The sequence below is a fragment of the Mesoplodon densirostris genome, chromosome 14 (genome assembly GCF_025265405.1).
Source record: "Mesoplodon densirostris isolate mMesDen1 chromosome 14, mMesDen1 primary haplotype, whole genome shotgun sequence".
Lineage (NCBI taxonomy): Eukaryota > Metazoa > Chordata > Mammalia > Artiodactyla > Ziphiidae > Mesoplodon > Mesoplodon densirostris.
In genome coordinates, this window is record NC_082674.1 from 78,073,255 (window position 1) to 78,096,197 (window position 22,943).

Here is a 22,943-nt window from a genome sequence, read left to right on the forward strand (position 1 = left end):
GCAATAACTGCAAATTTCTTGCCAGAATCCAAATGAACCATAAGACAATGGAAAGACATCTTTAAAGTACTAAAGGAAACTATCAATGTAGAATTAGGTAACTAGTGAAAATACCTTTCACAAATCAAGAAAAAGTGAAGACAGTTTCACACAAACAAAAGCTGAGAGAATTTGTTGCCGTCAGACCTGTGCAATAGGAAATGTTAAAGGAAGTTCTTTGGGCAGAAATAAATGAGGAATGAAGTGCATCAGAAATGGTAGATATGTAAGAAAATATTTAAAATTTTGACTTTTAAAGACTTTGAAAGAAAAATTACTATTTAAAGAAAATATTATAACTGTGGATTGTGGTGTTTATAAAATATATGTTACAACAGGGGCACATGGGAAAGGAGAGGGAAATGGAAGGTTGTCTTTTTGTTGTTTTTGTTTTTTTGAGAGAGAGAGATATACAGTACATGAAGTGGTATAATATAATTTAAAAGTAGACTGTGATAAATTAACAATGAATATTGTAAACCCCAGAGCAATTAGCATAAAATACAACAGGGAAGTACAGCTTATAAAACAATGTGGAGATAAAATGGAATTATAAAAATATATTCAAGTAATCCAAAAGAAGGCAGGAAAAGAGGAGAAAAAGGAGGAAAACAAACCTTGTTAATAATTTCATTAAATGTAAATGGTCTAAACACTCCAACTAAACTACAGAGATTATCAGATCCACTATAAATCCACAATAATCAAGAGAGAGTCAGATTGCCTTAAGGATGGACATATAGGCTAATCAATGTAACAGAGGAGAGACACTAGAAGTTGACCCATATATATACGGCCAACTGATTTTCACTAAGAAGCTAAAGTAATTCAATGGAGAAAGGACAGTCACTTCAGCAAATTATGCTGGAACATCTGGATATTCATATGCAATAAATAAATAAACCTTAACCCTTTTCTGACACCACACACAAAGAGTAATTTGAAATGGATCTTAGACCTAATTGTAAAAGCTAAAATTACATATACACTTATAGAAAAAAATAGAAAATCTTTGCAATCTTGGGATAGGCAAAGGTTTCTTAGATATAAAAAGAATGAATTATAAAAGAAAAAATGGTAAATTTGATTTCACTAAAATTTTTAAATTTCTACTCTTCAGGAGATATCTTTATGAACACAGACAGGCATGCCCCAGACTGGGAGAAAATACTTGCAATAAGGATTTGTATATAAGATATATAAGAAACTTTGTTATAACTCACTGGTTAATAAAAAGCAACCAAAAAATATGGGCAATGAAAAAAAATGATACAAATGGCCAATAAGTACCAGAAAATGTGCTCAATATTATTATTATTTTATTTTATCTTTTAATTTAAATAAATAAATATTTATTTATTCCACATGTGGCACTTGGAACTTCCCTGACTAGGGATTGAACCCATGCCCCCTGCAGTGGAAGTGCAGAGTCTTAACCACTGGACCACCAGGGAAGTCCCTTGGTGCTTGATATTATTAGTGAACAAGGAAATGCAAATTAAAACCACAGTGACATACCGTTAGACACCCTTGAGGATGACTAAATTTATAAAGACTGACAATATCAAGTGGTGGGAATATAAAATGGTACAACCACTTCTGAAAATATTCATAGTTTCCAATAAAAGTAAGAGTATAATTACCACCCAATGCAGCAATTCCACTCCTAGGTATTTATTCAAGAGAAATAAAAATACATGTCCACACAAAATCTTGTACGTTCGCTTTTTTTCCCAAATAACAAAACCTGAAAAGAATCCAAATATCTATGAGCATGCAAATGGATGAAGATATTATGCTATATCCATAACTGAAATACTATTCAGTGATAAAAAGTAACAAACTACTGATACACAAAGCCACATGGTTGTGCTGAATGAAAGAATTCAGACACAAAACAGTCCTTACCATATGATTCCTTTTATGTGAAGTTTTAGAGTAGTCAAAACAAATCTGTAGTTACTGAAAACAGATCAGTGGTTGCCTGGGCCCAGAGATGGGTGAAATTTTACTGTAAAGGAACACAAGGGAGCTTTGGGGGATGATGGAAAATATTCTACAGTGTGACCGTGGTTGCAAGGTGTATACATTTGTCAAGCGGCAGTTCAGGTCCACATCTTATTCTCCTTGGCCAACAGCTAATTAAGGCATATTCTCATTCTTCTTCCCCCTCTTCCTCCTCTTCTTCCTCCTTTTCCTCCTCCTCCTTCTTTAATTTATTGAGGTATAATGGGCATGTAACATTAAATTACTTACAGTTGTACAACATAATGATTTGATATCTGTAAGAACTGAAAAATGATCACCACAATAAGTCTAGTTAAGGCATATTATTCTTATCACAAAAGGCAAGAGCACAGAAGGAGGAACCCAACTATATAAGCACATTTCAACTAACACATCGTATCAGCCACATTCCATTGCTAAGACAAGTTCCATGGCCAAAACTAACATCTTAATCTGGGGAAATACAGTCTGTCCACAGTGGGAAGGGGAGTGGGGTGAGAAATTGCTGAATAATAGTCTAAACTGTCAGAACACTTGAATCAATTCTCTGTATCAAACATTCATACTCATTCAACAAATATTTATTTAGCACCTTCTCTGCCAATTCTAGGCTCATTTGTGAACAAAAAGACCTGGTCCTCAGGGAGTTTCTATCCTACATTTCTCAAATGAAAAATGTATGTGGAATCCAGCCTACAAAATGGATGACAGCAGAGACGTTCTGGCTCAAGTTGGGGTGGGGTGCTGGATCGCACACTTGAATCACCCCAAAGGAGCAAGTCCCCCACAGGGCAACCAGTTCTCATAAAGCATAGCTAATACCTCACCAGTCGTTGGCTTAAAAGCCCACAGGGACTTCGCTTATCTGTACGATGGGTCCAAACTCCTTGGCTTTGCAATCGAGGCTCCTTTTCCAAGTGCCTTCCAGACTTTAGCTGTCACACCCCTAGATCCACAGATCCAGACCCAGTTAGTTCTGCAGAGAACTAATCGGTCTCTCTTTGTGCTCCCATAGTATCAATCACATTCCATTCTAATGAGCTGCAAATTTGTCTTCTCAGGTGCACTGTGAACTGTATTCCCATTTGCTTCCATCTCCCCAGGACCTCACACAGTGTCTGTTCCTCAGCAGGAGCTCGTTGAATACTCACTATGGTGTAGGACAGACCGGGGTTCCAAATCAGAGGCCACAGGTGCACACTCCCAGGTCCCACAGCCTTTTCAAAAATCTACATTGGATAGAGTACACAGTATTGGATAGAGTACACAGAAGGGTCTTACCTCAGAAGGAATTATTTCACCTTAGACTGAACTCTACTCTCATCCCACTTAACAAACCTTAGAAGCAAGACAAAAAATATCAAACTGCTTCCAAGTAACTTAACTGTCTCCCAGAACATATTCAAGAATATTTATAGGAACACAAAAATAGCCAGCACCCAAAAAGGCAAAATCACAATGTCTGGCACACAGTAAAAAAATCACCAGGCATGCAAAGAAGCAGGAAATACTGCCCATAATGAGGAGAAAAATGAATCTATTGAAAGCAACCCAGAACGGGCACAGATGTAAGAATTTGTAGAGAAAAAGACATTAAAAATTATTAGAATTGTATCCCACATGTTCGTAAGTTAAGTAAAAGCTTAGGAAATATTTTAAAAATCAAATTTCAGAGCAAATAATATTGCCAGGAATGAAGAGATTAATTTATTAACGATAAAAGAGTTAATTCATCAAAGTGATATAAATGTGCATGCACCTAATAACAGAGCTTTAAAATAAATGAAGCAACTCTGATAGAATTATAAAATAGGCAAATTCACAATTATATTTGCAAATTTCAATATCCTACTCTTAAAATTGATAGAACAAGTAGAAGGAAAATCAGTAAGGACATCAAATACTTGAGCAACAGTGCAGTCAACTTGACCTAATTGGTTTTTATAGAGTACTCCAACTAACAACAGCAGAATGCACTTTCTTTTCTAGTGTACATGGAACATTTATCAAGATAGACTATAACCCAGGCCATAAAACAAGGCTCAATAAATTTAAAAGGATTCAAGTACTACAAAGTTTGTTTTTTGACCACAAAGGAATTAAATCAGAAGTCAAAACAGAAAATCTCTGGAAATTCCCCCAAATATTTTGAAACTAAATAGCACAGCTCCAAGTAATCCATGGGTCAACAAATAATTTAAAAAGGAAATGAGAATGTATAATGAGAAACAAAAAAATATCAAAATTGGTGGGATGAAGCAAAAATAGGGCTTAGAAATGTACAGCGGTAAATGCCCATAATAGAAAAGAAGAATGCCACAAAACACCTTACCGTCAACATTCAGAAACTTGAAAAAGAAGAGAAAATTAAACCAAAAGTTATCAGAAGAAAATAAATGTTAAAGATAAGAGAAGGAATTCATGAAATAGAAAACATAAATCTAAGACAAAGTCAGCAAAACCAAGAGCTGGTTATATAAAAAAATAAATAAAATTGAGAAATCTCTACAGAGGCTTATTAGGAAAAAAAGAGTAAAGACAAATTACCAATATCAGGAATGAGAGAAGTGACATAAATACAGATCCTATAGATAGTAAAAGAATAATAATATATTATGAATAACTTTATGCCAATAACTTTGACCTTAAAAGAAATAAACAATTCCGTTAACTCCACAGACTACCAATATTCACCTTGAATATCCTATACCTATTTTAAAATAACATTTTAATTAAAATCTTCCCATAAAGAAAACACCAGGCCCATACAGTATCACTGATGAATTTTATCAAACATTTAAAAAAGACATAACACCAATTCTCTGCTAGAAAATAGAAGAGAACACCTCCCAAATCATTATATGGGGCCAGTATTACCCTAATACCAAAACCAAAGACAGTACAAAGAAACAACCAAAAACTACAGTCCAATATTCCTCATGAGCACAAACACAAAAATCCTCAACAAAATCATACTAGCAGATAGAATCTAACGATACATCAAAAGAATAATATGTCATGATCACGTGGTGTTTATCCTTGGAATGCAAGGTTGTTTCAACATTTGAAAGTTGATTGATGTAATCTAGCATATTAACAAACAAAAACAAAACAAAAATTAAAACCCCCACGTAGTTATATTAATTAATGCATTAAAAGTATTTACAATATTCAACATTCACTCATGATAAAAATTCTCACATATAACGATAGAAAGGAACTTTCTTAACCTGATATAGGACATTCACCAAAAAGGCCTACAGCTAGCAATATAGTTAATGGTGAAAGACTGGATGCTTTCCCCCTAACAAGGCAAGAATGTCCACTCTCACTCCTTCTGTTCAACATTATATTGGAAGTTCTAGCCAGCACAGTAAGACAAGGAAAAGAAATAAAAGACAGACTGATTAAAAAGGAAGAAGTAAACATTACAGTAATGACAGTAATATCTACATAGAAAATCCTAAGGAATCTACAAAAAGCTCCTAGAAGCAATAAGTGAGTTTAGGGAGGTAGCAGGATGCAAGGTCAACATTTTTAAAAATCAGTTGTATTTCTATATATTAGTAATAAGATTTGGAAACAAACATTTTTTAAATGGTACCATTTACAACAACTCTATAAAGTGAAATATTGAGGTTTAGTATATAAAATATGCATGGAACCTTATGCTAAAAACTACAAAATGCTGGAGTGATACACTGTGCTCATGGATTGTAGGTCTCATCATAGTTAAGATGTCAGTTTTCTCCAAACTGATCTATAGATTTAATGTAATTCCGATCAAAATCCCAGCATAATTTTCTGGAGATAACAGACAAGCTGATTCTAGAATCAGCTTGTATATGAAAGGCCAAAAAATTAGAATAGCCATAATCATTTTGCAAAGGACAAAGTTGGGGGACTTACACTACTGGATTGTAAAGCTTGCAATAAGGCTACAAGAATGGAGACAGTGTGATATTCATGAAAGGATAGACATATAGATTAATAGAAAAGAATAGAGATTTTAGAAACAGACTTGCACAAACATGGTCAGTTGGTTTTTGTCAATGGTACAAACACAATTTGATGCAAAAAGATAGTCTTTTAAAGGAATAGTGTTGGAACAATGAGACATTCATATACAAAAAAAAAAAGAAACCCAAACGCACAAATCTTGACCTTTACCTCACACTTCAAACAGAAATTAATTCAAAATGTGTTATATATCTAAATGTAAAATGTAAAACTATCAGTCTTTTAGAGGAAAACAGAGAGAATTTTGTGACCTAAGTTTGGCAAAGAGTTCTTAGCACACAAAAAGCATAATCCATATACCCCCCCCCAAAAAATTGATAAATTGTACTTAAAAATTAAAAGACATTGTTAAATGAATGAAAAGACAAGTTACAGACTGGAAGAAAATATTTGCAATCACATACTCAACAAAAGAACTTGTATCTAGGATATAAAAAGAACTCTCAAAATTCAACAATAAGAAAAAAAAACAGAAAAAAAGAATAGGCAGCAGATTTGAAAAGATACTTCAGCAAGGAAGATGTGTAGATAGCAAATAAGTACATGAGAAGATGTCAACATCATTAGTCTTTAGGGAAACGCAAATTAAAACCACAGTGAGATACCACTGCTCACCTATTACAAGGCTAAGATGAAAAAGAATGACCATACCAAGTATTGGAGAGGAAGTGGAGGAACTGGAACTCTCAAACATTGCTGGTAGGGATGTTAAACACTACAGACATTCTGAAAAAAAAATTGGCAGTTTCCTTAAAAATTTAAACATTCACTTACACTACCACCCAGCCATTCCGCTACTAGAAATGTTCCTGAAGCAATGAAAGCATTTGTGTGTACAAGGACTTACATAAGATGTTTATAGCAGATTTTTTTGTTACAGCCCCAAACTGTAAGTAACACAAATGTCCATCAACAGGTGGGTGGATAAACAAATTGTCCTATATCCATATAATGAAATACTACTAGGCAATGAAAAAGAATGAATCTTGATATACATAGTAACATGGATATCTCAAAATAATTATGCTGAATGAAAGAAGCTAGAGGGGGAAAGAACACCTACTGTATGATTCCATTTTTACACAAATCCTAGGTAATGCAAACTAATCTTTTAAATTGAAGTGTAATTGATTTACAATATTATATTAGTTTCAGATGTACAACGGAGTGATTCAATTTTTTATACGTTGCAAAATGATTACCACAGTAAGTCTAGTGTCCATCTGTCACCATACAAAGTTATCACAATATTATTGACTATATCCCTTATCGTGCACATTAAATCTGTGATTTATTTATTTTACAACTGGAATTTGTACCTCTTAAATCTCCTCACCTGTTTCACTCATCCCCTCACCCTTTCCCTCTGGCAACCACCCTTTTGTTCTCTGTATCTATGAGGCTATTTTCATTTTGTTTTGTTTATTTGTTTTGTTTTTTAGATTCCACATATAAGTGAAATCATATGGTGTTTGCCTTTCTCTGTCATACTTATATCCCTTATCATATTACCCTCTGAGTCCATCCATGTTGTTGCAAATGGCAAGATTTCATTCTTTTTTTATGGCTGAGTAATACTCCATTGTGTATGTATATTTATCCATTCATTTGTTGATGGACAATTGGGTTGCTTCCATATCTTGCCTATTATAAATAGTACTGCAGGGCTTCCCTGGTGGTGCAGTGGTTGAGAGTCCGCCTGCTGATGCAGGGGACACGGGCTTGTGCCCCGGTCCGGGAAGATCCCACATGCTGCGGAGCGGCTGGGCCCGTGAGCCATGGCCGCTGAGCCTGCGCGTCCGGAGCCTGTGCTCCGCAAAGGGAGAGGCCACAACAGTGAGAGGCCCGCGTACCGCAAAAAAAAAAAAAAAAAAAAAAAAAAAAAAAAATAGTACTGCAGTGAACATAGGGCTGCATATAGCTTTTCAAATCAGTGGGTTTTTTTTTTTTCCTTTGGAAAAATACCTAGAATTTGAATTTCTGGATGTAAGCTAGTTCTATTTTTAATTTTTTGAGGAACCTCCATACTGTTTTCCATAGTGGCTGCACCGATTTACATTCCCACCAACAGTGCACGAGGGTTCCCTTTTCTCCACGTCCTCACCAACACTTGTTGTCTTTTGATAATAGCCATTCTGACAGGTGTGAGGTGATATATATCCTTGTGGTTTTGATTTGCATTTGCCTGACAGTTAGTGATGTTGAGCGTCTTTTCATGTGCCTGTTGGCTATCTGTACGTCTTCTCTGGAAAAATGTCTATTCAGGTCCTCTGACCATTATTTATTATTATTATTTTTTTGCGGTACGTGGGCCTCTCACCACTGTGGCCTCTCCCGTTGCGGAGCACAGGCTCCGGACGCGCAGGCTCAGCGGCCATGGCTCACGGGCCCAGCCGCTCCGCGGCATGTGGGATCCTCCCGGACCGGGGCACGAACCCATGTCCCCTGCATCAGCAGGTGGACTCTCAACCACTGCGCCACCAGGGAAGCCCGCCTCTGCCCATTTTTAAATTTGTTTTTTGATTTGTTTTTTTCTTTCATATTGAGTTGTATATGTTCTTTGTATATTTTGGATATTAGCCCTTTATCAAATATATCATTGTTAGTGTATAGAACTGCAGCAGATTTCTGTTATATTAATTTTGTATTGTGCAAGTTACTGAATTCATGTATTGGTTCTAATCGTTTTTTGATGGTATCTGTGGGATTTTCTATATATAGTATCATGTTATCTGCAAGCAGTGACAATTTTACTTCTTCCTTTCCAATTTAGATAAAAGGAGTTTCTTTCTCTTGTCTGATTTGCTGTGACTAAGACTTCCAATACTATGTTGAATAAAAGTGGTGAGAATAGGCATCCCTGTCTTGTTCCTGCTCTTAGAGGAAATGTTTTCAGCTTTTCACCATTGAGTATGATGTTAGCTGTGTGAAATAAAATTCATATTTTATGACAAGTCAAGAAAAATTTAAACATAAAAAATTTTCTCTGCCCTTTGGCCTCCTCTCTCCTCTCTACTGTGCTTTGTGCACCTGCATTATATTACATTGTCCAAACCTCCCCATCAGCAGAAATATCTGCTCCACCATAAAGAGCAACATTCTCCCAGCACCAACAAGGCACCTTAAAAGATAACATTCCTTCTTAATCTTGTAAGGGACCACGATGAACCATGACCCACACTATTCACTACATTGTATAAAATGTCAACAATACGTTATTTAATGTACAGCCTCTGTCTTAAAAACTTACATAACTGTGCTTTGACCTCTAATGGGCAGAACAGTGCTCAGAACTTTCCTTGAGTCTGTTCCCAGGTAACAATCCTCAATTTGGCTCAAATAAAATCTTCCATTTCTTTCTTAGATTGACTGATTAATTTTTCAATGACAGCCATGTGCTTGTCATATATGGCCTTTATTATGTTGAGGTATGTTCCCTCTATACACACTTCACTGAGAGTTTTTATCATAAATGGATATTGAGTTTTGTCAGAAGCTTTTTCTGCATCTGTTGAGATGATCATGTGATTTTTATTCTATTTGTTAACGTGGTGTATAACATTGATTGATTTGCAGATAACTAATCAAACTAATTTTTTTTTCTTAAAGCAGGTTAGGTTGACAAATTTTATTTATTTATTTTTAAAGTATTTATTTATTTATTTGGCTGTGCCAGGTCTTAGTTGTGGCACGTGGGATCTTCGTTGCTGCATGCAGGATATTTGTTGCAGTATGCAAGATCTCTTAGTTGTGGCATGTTGAATTTAGTTCCCTGACCAGGGATTGAACCTGGGCCCCCTGCATTGGGAGCACAGAGTCTTAACCACTGGACCACCAGGGAAGTCCCTCAAATGAATCATTAAGTGCCAAAGCAGATCAGTCATTCCAGGGACCCCAGAGGGGAGTGAGGACACTTTTGGGGTGATGCATATATTCATTATCCCAATTGTAGTAATGATTTAATGGGTGTATACAAGGCAACATCACATTGTATTCTGTTTGTTTTTTTTTTAAGTGAAAAGAAATCCCTATCTTTATTTACTGTAAATCTGAACCACAATCCCACTGGGTTGTGGGAAATTCTATCTCATCTAGTGTCAGCCCTCCTCCCTATGGGCTGTACCAGAATATAAGAGGGTGGCATGATGTCCCCCAAACAAGCAAGACCCCAGCCCCCAGGGCATCCCTGCTCCCAGACCATGTACCCAGTCCCTGTCTGCATCCCCCTCCTCCAGACCCAGTTCTCCACTTTTGGCCCATGCAGTTCAACCCCTGAGGTGAAGGTCACTGGTCTCCTCATTCCTTTACCAAATAGGTTTTGTGAAAGATACTGAGAACTGAAAAATTTCCACTGACTCTCCAAGACCTTAATGCCCAACTGTTCCTCTCCATCCCAGATGCTAAACCCAGATTCACCAAATCACAACTCAGGGCCTTCAGACTTGCAGCTCCTGCACTGTATCCCAAAGTAGCACATCTTCAGTTTCCCCACACCTTGAAAATTTGAACAGTGCCAAATTATTCAAGCAAGGTGAACTCTGACTGACTACCAATCTAATCCATAAATCTTTCAGTTCCTGGATCCCTATAGAATGTACTGGGACTGTTTTCACATTGCAACATCTTAATAAAGGCTTAAGCTAATAGGGCTTGGGTGTTTTATTCCCCATCCTTTCACAGTCTATGTGTAATGTTCCTTCTAAACCCAGAAAGCTAAGTATCCTTCCCAGGAAGATAGCAGTCTCACCAGGGGCCCAGAGCTGTCCCCTTGACTGGGAATACTGTCAGGATAGCTCTGCTCAAGGCCCAGCCCTGGCTGCCCTGCACCCACCCAACCCACCGTGTCCCCCTGTGTCCCCACAGGCTGATTTGGCCTAAAAGGCACTTTCCATGGGCTCCCAGAGTCTCAGGGCCAGTGCAGACTCTCAACAGAGAGTCTGACTTGGAGAATATTGCTCAGCTTTTATAATGCTTCTTGAACCAGGGCCACGAGTGTCGGGGACCCTTTAGTGCTTGTTTTTCGCAGGCCCAGCTCATCACAGTCCAGGTCTGAGGTTTCTTGAAGTCTGTGCCTTCGCAATTTTCTTCTCCACTGCATGCAGAAGGCAGCAACTTCCAGTTCCTCCGGATCTGGGGAAGGCTGTCTCAAACCCTGGAGGAGAGAGAGATGATTAATTACTAGGAGGCGCTGTGCACTCTCTCCCAGTGTCAGCTGATTGGAGCTCCTAGGGGATTCTTCTGAGTGATGCTGGGGCTGGTTTTCTGATATTTTAGCCCTAAATTGAATAGAGAGCAAGGAATCGTGTTTGGAGAGGTCCTCTGAATTGGAGCCCACTCATTCTTTTTTTTTTTTTTTCCCGTACGTGGGCCTCTCACTGTTGTGGCCTCTCCTGTCGCGGAGCACAGGCTCCGGACGCGCAGGCTCAGCAGCCATGGCTCACGGGCCCAGCCGCTCCGCGGCACGTGGGATCCTCCCAGACCGGGGCACGAACCCGTATCCCCTGCATCGGCAGGCGGACTCTCAACCACTGCGCCACCAGGGAAGCCCGGAGCCCACTCATTCTTAAAGGACAAGCACAACAGAACAAAGGATCTTGTCTATCACGATAGAATGTTCTGGGACTGTAGTCAATTAAAAACAAATCTCTCTCTAACCCAAATTCTGCCTCCTGGATCTTGCTTTATTCATTTTGCTTTATGCAAACTATCCATGGGTCTTTAGCCAGGGGCCTAAGCAGAGCCAGGACACAGGTATACACGGCAAGCACTCAGCCTGGCCCTCAGGTTCTCCTGCACTCACATGGCCTGGGCACTGGGACATGGAGACTGGCCCTGCCCTGGGTGGTGCTGCAGGATCTGTGGGAGGCTGTAGCTGTGGCCACACCGGCGTGCTGGTGGGAGGGATGCTCACTGATCCATAGGGCCGGTCCTGAGCTTTTCTCTCAGCCTTCTTTATATTCAAGAAATTCTGGAACTTACAGTTCAAGTATGCACATTTTCCAAATGCTTTTCACTGGGTGTGTCTATTTTATGTACTCTCTGAATTTAATCAGTACAAAGTTTCTTTAAACTTGAAATGAAAATTCCCATTCTATTTATTTAGTGCCTCCACGCACTGGCCCACTATTCTAGGTCTCTGGCTTCATGAAGTATACGTTCTAATAACAGAGCCGGACAAACACATAAAAGTGAGGAAAAGAAGCAGACAACTACAAAATGTGGTAAGTGCTACGAAGGAACCATACAAGGTACTAAAGCAGAGGACACTTGGTGCGATTTCATTTAGATATAGTGGGGGTATTTCATCCCTTTTGAGGCGGTGGAATTTAAGTTTGGGCCTAAAAGATAAGAAGGAGACAGACATAAGACAATTTGGTAGAAGTGGAGGGGCAGAAATGCATCTCACACAGGTAGAATAGCACATGTGAAGGCCCTGGCAGGGTATTCTTTTGGGCACCCACCCAAATATTTCCCATTTCCTGCCTTCACTTAGGACATAGAAAGCTGGAAAGGGAGTTGCTCCCACCCTAACAACAAGAAAAAGTCAGATAATCCACAAAATCATAACTTTTCTTGAACTTATTAGAGAGCTGAGGTTGAAGGGCAACTAACTGGACTGAAATCTAAGAAAAGACAGCCACTTTCAGGGAGAGGCAGGGGCCCAGCACTGGCTTCCTTAGGATAGAGCATGGGAGGAAGATGAGACTATCATATACCTGATCAGAAGATTTTAGCTAAAATTCTTAACAAATTGCTGTGGCCAATTGTAGATGAGTGTGAGTGTATAGGACCCATGAGAACCACAACTAAGAAAAATCCACACCTGTTCACAGGCTTTTTCCAGGACCTCACCTGGTGCTCATGACAAAGATTTGGGACAGGGCAGGAGGTTGGGACTGTCTCCCTTATGGAGCAGGCTTTGGGAAGAGGAGCAGCCATCGCTGCAACAAAGGCACAAATCTCTGCCCACATCTGTCTCTTCATGGCACAGAAGCTCAAGTCACTGAAGGAAGGACAACAAATCCCGTCATCCCCAGGGCACAGGTCAAGACCACTGCAAGAGGAGAAAGAAAACAGTATACAGCCCTCTACCTCGGGGGAAGAAGCAGAAAACCATGCTGAATTCATACTGTTAAATGTCTCCTATTGCTGAAGGAGGAACAGGATCACTAAGAACCCCAATCCTGAGATCCAGGGACACCAGGCCTGCCTACAATTGAGGCTGAGTGAGAACAACAGTGGACACTACCACCTCCTCTCCAGACCAGCAATCATCGAGTCACAAGTAACAAGTAGGCTACGGAGAGGCAAGAACATTGAGAGAGAACACCCCTGAGGTGCACACTCACAAGGAAAGCCTCAAGCTGACAGTGGAACAGGAACATTGATGAAAACCCTCTGGTAACCCAGACCCCGCATGGCACACAAAGTAATGCTAGAACATTTGAATCCAGTGGTTCCCCAAGGATGACTGTAACAGTGCCACCCAAACTCATCTCAACTCCTGACTATATTGACTCACAGCCCCACCTCCCACCACACACACACACTAAAGGCCTAGAAGAAGAGGTGGGCCCATTTTCAGGCATACATAGTACTCATTTAGTCTCTACCAGTCTACGCGTAATGTCAAGTTTTCAATGGAAAATTACAAGACACACAAAGAAGAAGAAGGATCTGCTGTCAAGAGACAAAGCAATCAAAAAATCCAAACTCAGATATGAGCCACATGTTGAAACCATCAGATAGGAAGTTAAAAATAACTATGATTTCTATATTAGTGACTTCAGTGGAAAAAGTAGACAAAATGCATGAACAGATGGTGAGTTTTAGCAGAGAGACAGAAACTATGAGAAATAATCAAACAGAGATGCTAAAAATAAGAAAAAATTGAAGAATGCTTTGACAGGCTCATCAGCAGACTGGACACAGCTGAAGAAAGAATCAGTGGAACTGAAGGTAGGTTGATAGAAATTAACCAAACTAAAATGCACAAGAAGTCAGGTGACAGGTTTGGGTAAGAAATGAAGTTGAATTTAATAGCTAAGAAGCAGGTAGAGTTTCCTCATGAATGTCTGCAATGTTGCTCTCAGCCTGTGACCTGAGTCATGGTCCTGTGCATATCTGTGCCAGTGTCCACCTTTGGGATTAGCACTTACCCGGAGACTGGCAGCTTCTGCAGCCCTCACAGTCTTAGAGGCAGTACGGAGGAGCTGCTGTGCATTTTCCACCAGGAGCTCTTCAGAGGACTTGCTTCTTGCCAAGGAGGCCTTTACTCTTGGGAGTTGACAGGAGGAAAGCAGTTAACATTATACCAGGTAAGAGGCGTAATCTCAAATAAACAAATACCAGATGGTTTTACAATGTGAGGCTCTTCCAGAAAGCTGGGATGCCTTTGTAGGGACTATTCAGAGAAAGCAAGTTCTTAAGGTATAATTTAACATTTTAACATAAAATTTATATTTTGATACTAAGAAAGTATGACTCATATAGTATCTATAAATTAACAAGAAGTATGTTTTTAAAAAAAATTTTTATTGAAGTATAGTTGATGCACAATATTATGTTACATGTGTATGATATTGATTTACAATTTTTAAAGTTTATACTCCATTTATAGTTATTATAAAATATTGGCTATATTCCCCATGTTGCACAATATATCCTTGCAGCTCATTTTATACATGATAGTTTGTACCTCTTAATCCCCTACCTTTATATTGCCTCTCCCCACTACCCTCTCCCCACTGATAACCATTATTTTGTTCTGTATATCCGTGAGTCTGCTAAGAAGTATTTTTAATGAAAATAACTGAAGAGAACTAGCAGAATAAATGCCAACATCCATACATAATGAAAGGGAACAAGAAATTTTGTCTAGAATTGCATTCAGGACTTAAAGTAAAAGTTCTAATCAAAGATCAGACTGCTGTTTCTTAATTGAATCTCAATGATACTTGCTTTAAACTGAGTGTAACTGAATTTAGTGAGACAAGTTGTTTTTCACCAATGAAAATGAAAATGCTATACATAAAATAGATAAACAACAAGGACCTACTGTGTAACACAGGGAACTATGTTCAATATCTTGTGATAACCTATAGTGGAAAAGAATATGAAAAAGAATAGATAGATAGGACTTCCCTGGTGGCACAGTGGTTAAGAATCCGCCTGCCAATGCAGGGGACACACGTTCAATCCCTGGTCTGGGAAGATCCCACATGCTGCGGAGCAACTAAGCCTGTGCACCACAACTACTGAGCCTGTGCTCTAAGCCTGCGTGCCACAACTACTGAAGCCTGCACGCTTAGAGCCCATGCTCCACAAAAAGAGAAGCCACTGCAATGAGAAGCCCGCGCACCGCAAGGAAGAGTAGCCCCCGCTCGTCGCAACTAGAGAAAGCCCGTGCGCGGCAACGAAGACCCAAAGCAGCCAAAAATAAATAAACTGATTGAAAAAAAAGAACAGATAGATAGATTGATCGATTTAGATAAAACTGAATCACTTTGCTGTACACCTGAAACTAACACAACATTGTAAATCAACTATACTTCAATAAAAATTAAAATTAAAAAGAAAATGAAGATGCTGTGAAACTTAAGTGACTAACTCTGGTAAAATCTCAGGACTTCCAGATCCTTTAGAGGACTGAGAGCTTGATAAATGTACCTGTATTAATCATGCCCTTTTATTTTCTGTGTTTCTGATGCACTATCTTAGGGCCATCTGATGTTGGAAAGACTGCCCCTCCCAGGGTTAGCCAATTCTTAGAGTAAACCACTTGCCTGCAAGTGCACTTATACATGCAAACCAACCAATCCAAAGTTCACACCCCCAACCTTCTCCTTTATAGCGCTCTTATACTCTGGGCCACTATTCCCCTGCCCTAATCACCCCAGGGCCAGGTGCCGGACAGCTAGAGATAATCTCTATACTCCAGAGCCCAAATTCAAATTAACCGATCCTAAACCTGTTTCACCTACTTCCCCTGACTTGTCCATTCCTTCCCACAAGAACACAGTAAAAGATTTGTCCACGCTTTCCCCTCACTCCTTCTGCTTTTTGACTGACCCTGGTGCTTCCCTATGTGGTCCTACCGACATGACTCCTGTTTCTAAGGGTCCGTGAGGGATTCTCTTCCTTGTTTTCTTCCTTCTTCCTTGTCATGTCCATGTTTGCATGTCCTACTATACCTGATTTAAACAAATCCGGAGTACCCTTACAACAATACCCATATTTGAAATGCTAAAATTAATTACAGTTCCTGTATCTTAAGTAGAAAAAATTTGGTAGCTAACTGTGAGATGATTTTGTGCCTGAAATATTATTTCCTAGAGAACAGTAACCAGGCTTTATGTTTAGTTTTAAAACAATTTATATACCCTGGTCTTGGTGATGTTATTTTTATGCCTCACAATAATTGATAATAGTCTTAACTACCAAGCTTTCCCATAATATATTACTAATAAACGTTTGTTACTGATGAATATGCCACTGCAGGTGTTAAGGGACTTGGGTGGAAATGAAACCATCCTATACTTCTATTCTGGTGTTCTATATTATCAACGTGAAAACTGTTATATGGAGACAATGACCAAAAACTGCTCAACTCCAGAATTTGGGCACATTAAATGAATTAATCTTAACATAAGCCTTGTGCTGGCATAGTTCTTCTTAGGCAAATGACATTTAAAATGCTTTCACTTTGCAATTAGTGTATTTTTAGAGATAACCAGCTTGTTTGTTAGATATGATTCGTATAAAAACAAATAGAGAGGGCCTCCCTGGTGGCGCAAGTGGTTGAGAGTCCGCCTGCCGATGCAGGGGATGCGGGTTCGTGCCCCGGTCTGGGAGGATCCCATATGCCGCGGAGCGGCTGGGCCCGTGAGCCATGGCCGCTGGGCCTGCGCATCCGGAGCCTGTGCTCCGCAACGGGAGAGGCCACAGCAGTGAGAGGCCCACATACCGCAAAAAGAAAAAAAAAAAAAAAAAAAAAAAAAAAACAAATAGAGAGCTAATGGTGAAAATGTAAACATGATTGTAAAGTAGAGATCAATCAGTCATCTATGCTTGTATATTAACCCTGAAGTGTGGTGAGCCCAGCAGCACCACTGGAGTCACTGTTAAGAAGGGAGGAGGGACCGATGTTGAAGGAGAGCCTAAGTTCTGATGTATTTGATTCTTAATCCTTATGGGGACTTAAGGACTCCATGCTTCCACTGTGGGGGGCACAGGATTGATTCCTGGTCGGGGAACTCAGATCCCACCTGCCACGCAACGCCGCCAAAAAAATAGAAAAAAAATTTTAAAAATCCCTATGGTTACTTTTCCTCACACCTACTCAGGAACTAGTTTTCCATGTTAAATATTTTTTCTTTCTTAAGTATATTATCAGATATGTTTGTGATACAGTGAGAAATGACAGTAGCCTAAATGTGTTTTTTGTGCTCTGTAATTATACTGTGTATTTTTAACATTTGATATTCTCCAAATAAATGTAGATTCTTGGAGGATAAAAAACATTAAAAGGAGTATACAAAAGAAGGAATTATATTCCCCCCTCCAAGCCCCCCCTTTGGGTCTCGAGGAAGAAGACAGCAACTTCCCTTCAAAGCCATTTCCTACCTGGAGATGATGCGGAGCTGGCTGCTCATTGTCTGAATCTGCTCTACCATATACAGAAGCTCCTGGGAACATCTTTGGTCTACACAGTTCTTAGCAATGATGCGGATAAGTCTGGCGAAGTTTTGTCCGGAAGTCGCAATTTTCCTGGCAGAGGTAATGAGCTGTTCTTTGGTCTATACCAAAAGAAATGAAAGAGTTGGAAGTAGGTGAACAACGCCTCCGCAAGTCTTCCCTAAGAAATCGGTGGCAAATGGTAAACATCCCAAACTTGCTTGGTACAACTTATTTCAGCCCCAGAATGAACATATTTTAGCTTGGTCTAAAACTGTGATGTCCTGAACCTCCTCCAGAGGCTTCAAGACCAGACACTCCAGGTTAGCAAGAAGCTTATTCTCTTTAAAACCACAGAATGAGGTGGTCCAGGCCCATCTGTCCGTGGGGACTGCTGAAGGGAAGGTGGCCCAGCCTCCTGGTCTTGGGCTAGATTTTCTGCACAGGAGCTGTGGCCTGCAGTGGCTCAGAGAGAGTTTTCAGCAGCCCGGAGGCAGAAATAAGGTCCCTAAGAAGGGCCAGGTATGAGGAACGTGCAGGTTGAAGGAGGTCTTGGCTTGACCAAAGGGTCAAAGGCCTATAGCCACATGTAGAGCTTCCCAGTTGGGAACTGATAATTAATGGGTTGGTGACAGAAGCCTTTTCCTAACCAGGTCTGAAAAGGCTTCAGAGAACAAGGAAAGGAGACCGGCCTGGCTTTTGTTGTGGTCAGGGAATGGGGCCAGGGTGGGAGTTTCCACTCAACAGTCAGGGCTTGTGTGGTTTGAACTTCCCACTAGCACCAAAGGAGACCGTGCCTGGACCTTTTTGTTGGCTTGCCCAGATGTGGAGCACGAGGGGAAGAAGGAGGAGTGGGTGGGGCTTGAAAGCTGTCAGCAAACATTAACAATGGAATCAGACTCATATTATTGTACCTGCCCTGTTGAGGGGCCCCTAAATTCCATGAGGATGGACATTAACTTAATGGACAGAACTTACTTTTGTCTGCCCCATTCTTTTTGTAATGGCCAGCCCTGGTGGGGAGCCACTTCCGGCTCCCTCTCCTGCACGTATCATGCTGTCTCAGCTTCTCCAGGAAGGAAGAAAACAATCCTAATAAACCTATGTTAGAGGCTTAGTTTATTAAAGGTATTTGCAATTCCAGATAAGAAAGGAGTGGGTACAGATGTGTACAATGCCTAATTCAAGCAACTCCAAGCTCCACAGCAGACCAGTCCGAGAAACCTCCCTTTCAAATGGGAGAGCCTTTTTGAAACACAGAACTCAAGCAGCCAGCCCTAAATTAGTCAAATCTGTGCCAGGTCATTTGACACTATGTTGCTCCTTCTTTTTAAAAAACTGACGTTGCGGGCTTCCCTGGTGGCGCAGTGGTTGAGAGTCCGCCTGCCGATGTAGGGGACGCGGGTTCGTGCCCTGGTCCGGGAAGATCCCACATGCCGCGGAGCCTGCGCATCCAGAGCCTGTGCTCCGCAACGGGAGAGGCCCGCGTACCACAAAAAAAAGAAAAAAAACCTGACGTTGCAACCCCAAACCAAGCCCCATCCCAAACATCCAAGGCAGCACACTTCTTTATGATGTCCCAGGAGAATACATGAGTCCTCACACCCTCGAGAATTTGTTTTTGTTTTATGATATGCCACCCCAGTTAGCAAATGAGTCCGAAAATATGTACTTCACTTCTCTTTGGATAAGGCTTGGGTTTAGGCAAGCTCTGCATCTGTCAGCTCTCTCCCTGTACCAAATGTGGGTTTGATTACCTGATTTCAGAATTACTGGTCTTTAGGATAAGAATGAAAAGGAATACTAAAGAAATAGGAGAGAGGAGGGTGAGAGAACCCCTCTTTTTTCCTGTGGGTATTTTATTTTGTACACATTACTGCGGCAGTTTCCCTGACCTAGATAATGACGTGAGGAATGGCTATTGTTCTCTGCTGGCACACAGACAGTGCTGATGAGGTTGTGATGCTGGAAAGTCTTTAGTAAGAACATCTCCATGTGTGAAGGGGGAGGGCTCAACTGAGTAGGTCAAGCTGGAATATTCCAGAACTCATAACCTGGGTCTCAAAGGTGCCAGAGAAAACTCAAACCACATGAGAATAATCTTTTGTAGACCTCTGCCAGGAAAGGAGGTGCGTACCTTTTCTGCCTCTCCAAGGGAAACCTTCATCCAATCTTCCCGTCTTCCTCCCTGCTTCCTCCAATTCTGCCCCCAGCCTCAGGGCTGAAGAGTTGCTAATACAGTTGACTCAAGATTACTGCTCTGCCCCCGTGCCTGTGCTGCCTGTTACCCGCGCCCCCCAACCAGCCATTTTAAACTCTTTTCTCTGTTTGACTCAAGAGCACCAGGGACTTTGGTTGTTAAAATCTGATTGGTATTAAGGTCGAGATTTGGAGGATTCGGGGGGAAATTCTGCATAGTCACTCCATTTTACCAGGCACTAGCCTCACTGTTAAAAATCACCATTTGCTTTTCCTTTTGTCATTTCCCTGTAGCGCACATTTCCCCAGGGAACTGCACGGGCTGGAGGATTTGCACATTCCTGGGCCCTCAGCCACATGGCGCCATCGGCACCCAAGTCCTATATAAATTAGAATATCTGAGATGTTTGGAAGGAAAACGTAAGTCAGCAAGAAGTGGTAACTGCTCCCACTTTTGACCTAGTGACCTTGGGGTAACTGTTCCAATGAGAAACTAACTGAAGTGGACATGGGTTGGGAGAAAGAAGAGGCCAATGAAACGTCTGAGCCTTGGGTGTGGTAGGGCTGCTGGGCAGGGCTTTGCAGTCACCTAGTCTGGAGGTGCCCTGACATCCAAGCTTCTCTCCGGGCCCCGCTCCTCTACCGCGTGTGGCCCAGCCACAGGCTTGGGGGCCATGAGTACCCAGCAGACCTACACTAGAAGGCATTTTCTTTTTTTTTTTTTTTTTTTTTTTTGCGGTATGCGGGCCTCTCACTGTTGTGGCCTCCCCCGTCGCGGAGCACAGGCTCCGGACGCGCAGGCTCCGGACGCGCAGGCTCAGCGGCCATGGCTCACGGGCCCAGCCGCTCCGCGGCATATGGGATCCTCCCAGACCGGGGCACGAACCCTTATCCCCTGCATCGGCAGGCGGACTCTCAACCACTTGCGCCACCAGGGAGGCCCCTAGAAGGCATTTTCTAAATGGCTCTTGGTGCCATTCGATCTCTTCCTTCTGGTCCCCACACTCAGTAAATGGACTTCTTTTATTTTTTTCAATGTTGATGTGTGTGTGGACGGTAAATGATGCTTAACTACATTGAATCAAGGAGATGGCTAAAGAGAATCAGAACAGGTGACCTGTGGTTGAAGTTGCCCCCCATCCCAAAGCCAGTGGAAAGTAGCCCCCATCCTCTCCAGGCTGTGCTGGCCCTGAATGGCCATCCTTCAGGAGCTTGCAGCCCTGTTACCTCTCTTTTGGGGAATTTTTAAAGATGTAAATGGCTCCCTTCAGTTCATCCTCTGGGATAGGAATGGGTCTTGATTTTACTAAACTGCAGCTTCCGGCAAATTATCTTCCCTGACGGACTAAGACAAAGCCTTAGTAACGAGCCCACAGGAGGAGGGAAGAGAAAAATGAAGTGAGCTCTATGATACACCCAGATTGAGACAGAAGACAGCGCAGAAAAATGCTACGTGCCCGATGGCCCCCGCTCGTGGTCCCTCTGTCCTGGGTGCTGCCTGGCTGTCCTGGCTCCTGCAGGGCAGCAGCTGGGAGACCCGTTTCCCCCCGTGGTGCCCAATCCTCCCACCACCCACTGAAGGTCAAGTACCAAGATGCATCCTCTCCTCCTCAGACTCTGAGCCATCAGGAACACCTCCTTGGCCATCTCCTGGATAACCTGGGTGATTCTGTTCACGCTGCCATCCTCTGGGAGGGGCAGATCCACCTCAGTGTGCGGCCAGGCTGGACAGCCGGGGGAGCTGCTAGGGGTGCCACTATGCTGGTGCTGTAAGAAGAAGACAGGGTGGAACTGATGAAATTCAAGATGCTCAGATCTTTTAACTGCAGGGGGGATGTTAATGGCTTCACCATTTTTAAAAGAAGAGTGGGAATCAAGAGGGTTTCCTGATCCCCACATGCCAGCAGCTCTTGACAATCTCCTCCAAATACCTAGGAAAAAAGTGAGAAGAGGAAACAATGAATCCCTATTGCTCTGTGCTCCTTTCACCCAAAATTTGCATAAACTGCAACCGGGCAGACTCAGATCCCCCGTATAGTTAAAATATCACATTTTCTTTCCTTTGGTGAATTTTCAGGGCTTACCTGGGAGAATCTCTAGCTCCTTGAAGAAATTCGGGAATCCTTGAATGTCCCTACTTTGGGACAGTTTCATATCAATTATTCCATGTGAAAGGACTTTACAGTTCTGGTATGAATAATTATTTTCCCGCATTAACTTGCTTATTATTTTCTAGTGAGAAAAACAGCAGCTTCTGCCAACCAGAAGTGGGCGAGGCCATGTTATTCTTTTTTGGACCCTAAGTGGGGCCTCCCCTAAGCCTTTTCCAGACTCTGGAATCGAGACCAGGTGTACTGCCCTTGAAGGTAAACCCAATAACAAAGTGTCAAGAGTGACCTTGATCTTCTCTCGGCCTCACGCACCAGATCCTGAGCTCCTGGGGGTAGGAGCTGTGCCCTGGGTGCAGGTGGGAAGGAGAACATGGGTGGGAGGAACCTCTGGGCCTTCCTACACCCTGACTTCTCCCCCAAGACCCCAGTGTAGCATACTGATGTCTCAGAAGGGTCGTAACATAGCTGTTGGAAAAGTATGAGTGTGATAGCAAATTCTATCTAAATTGGGAGATATAAGTTCATGATCCTGTTTGGTCTGAGGCTATATAGGTAGCAAATATTTGACCAGGAGAGGAATGGAAATCAAAGGATAACTGCTCCAGGCATGTGTCCCTTCCACCCCCGCCTCGTTGGCCACTTTGTCCAGTCTTTGTCATGCTGCACTCACTGCCGAGCACACAGGAAGGGTGCTGAGCTAAAGATGTGAAATCAGGAGACCAATGATCCAAGGAAGGGGTTGGATGAATCGCATCATTTGGCTGTAGCTGTAGAGCTCAGGTGGGTGTTTAAGCGAGCGGTTGCCATGTGACAGACAAGGGGACGTATGTGAGTTTGGGACCAGGAGAGCGTGGAGGCTGGGATCTAAGTGACCTGCCCTGGGGTGTGGGT

At 41.5% G+C, this 22,943-nt stretch overlaps 1 protein-coding gene and 1 non-coding gene across 2 annotated transcripts in view; both read right to left on the reverse strand.

The window, feature by feature from the left end:
- Positions 1 to 9,834: 9,834 nt before the first annotated feature.
- Positions 9,835 to 9,907, reverse strand: TRNAG-CCC (transfer RNA glycine (anticodon CCC)). Its single transcript has one exon. It is a non-coding gene; the product is annotated as a tRNA-Gly (tRNA).
- Positions 9,908 to 11,029: 1,122 nt separating this feature from the next.
- LOC132501423 (uncharacterized) overlaps positions 11,030 to 22,943 on the reverse strand; it is a 51,317-nt gene continuing 39,403 nt past the window's right edge. Inside the window, exons 8-12 of the mRNA XM_060116996.1 lie at positions 21,532 to 21,708; positions 17,692 to 17,864; positions 14,226 to 14,343; positions 11,867 to 12,016; positions 11,030 to 11,218 (exon numbers count right to left, since the gene is read on the reverse strand). Of these exons, the coding sequence (XP_059972979.1) occupies positions 11,030 to 11,218; positions 11,867 to 12,016; positions 14,226 to 14,343; positions 17,692 to 17,864; positions 21,532 to 21,708 (807 nt within the window). The remainder of the gene's footprint in view (positions 11,219 to 11,866; positions 12,017 to 14,225; positions 14,344 to 17,691; positions 17,865 to 21,531; positions 21,709 to 22,943) is intronic.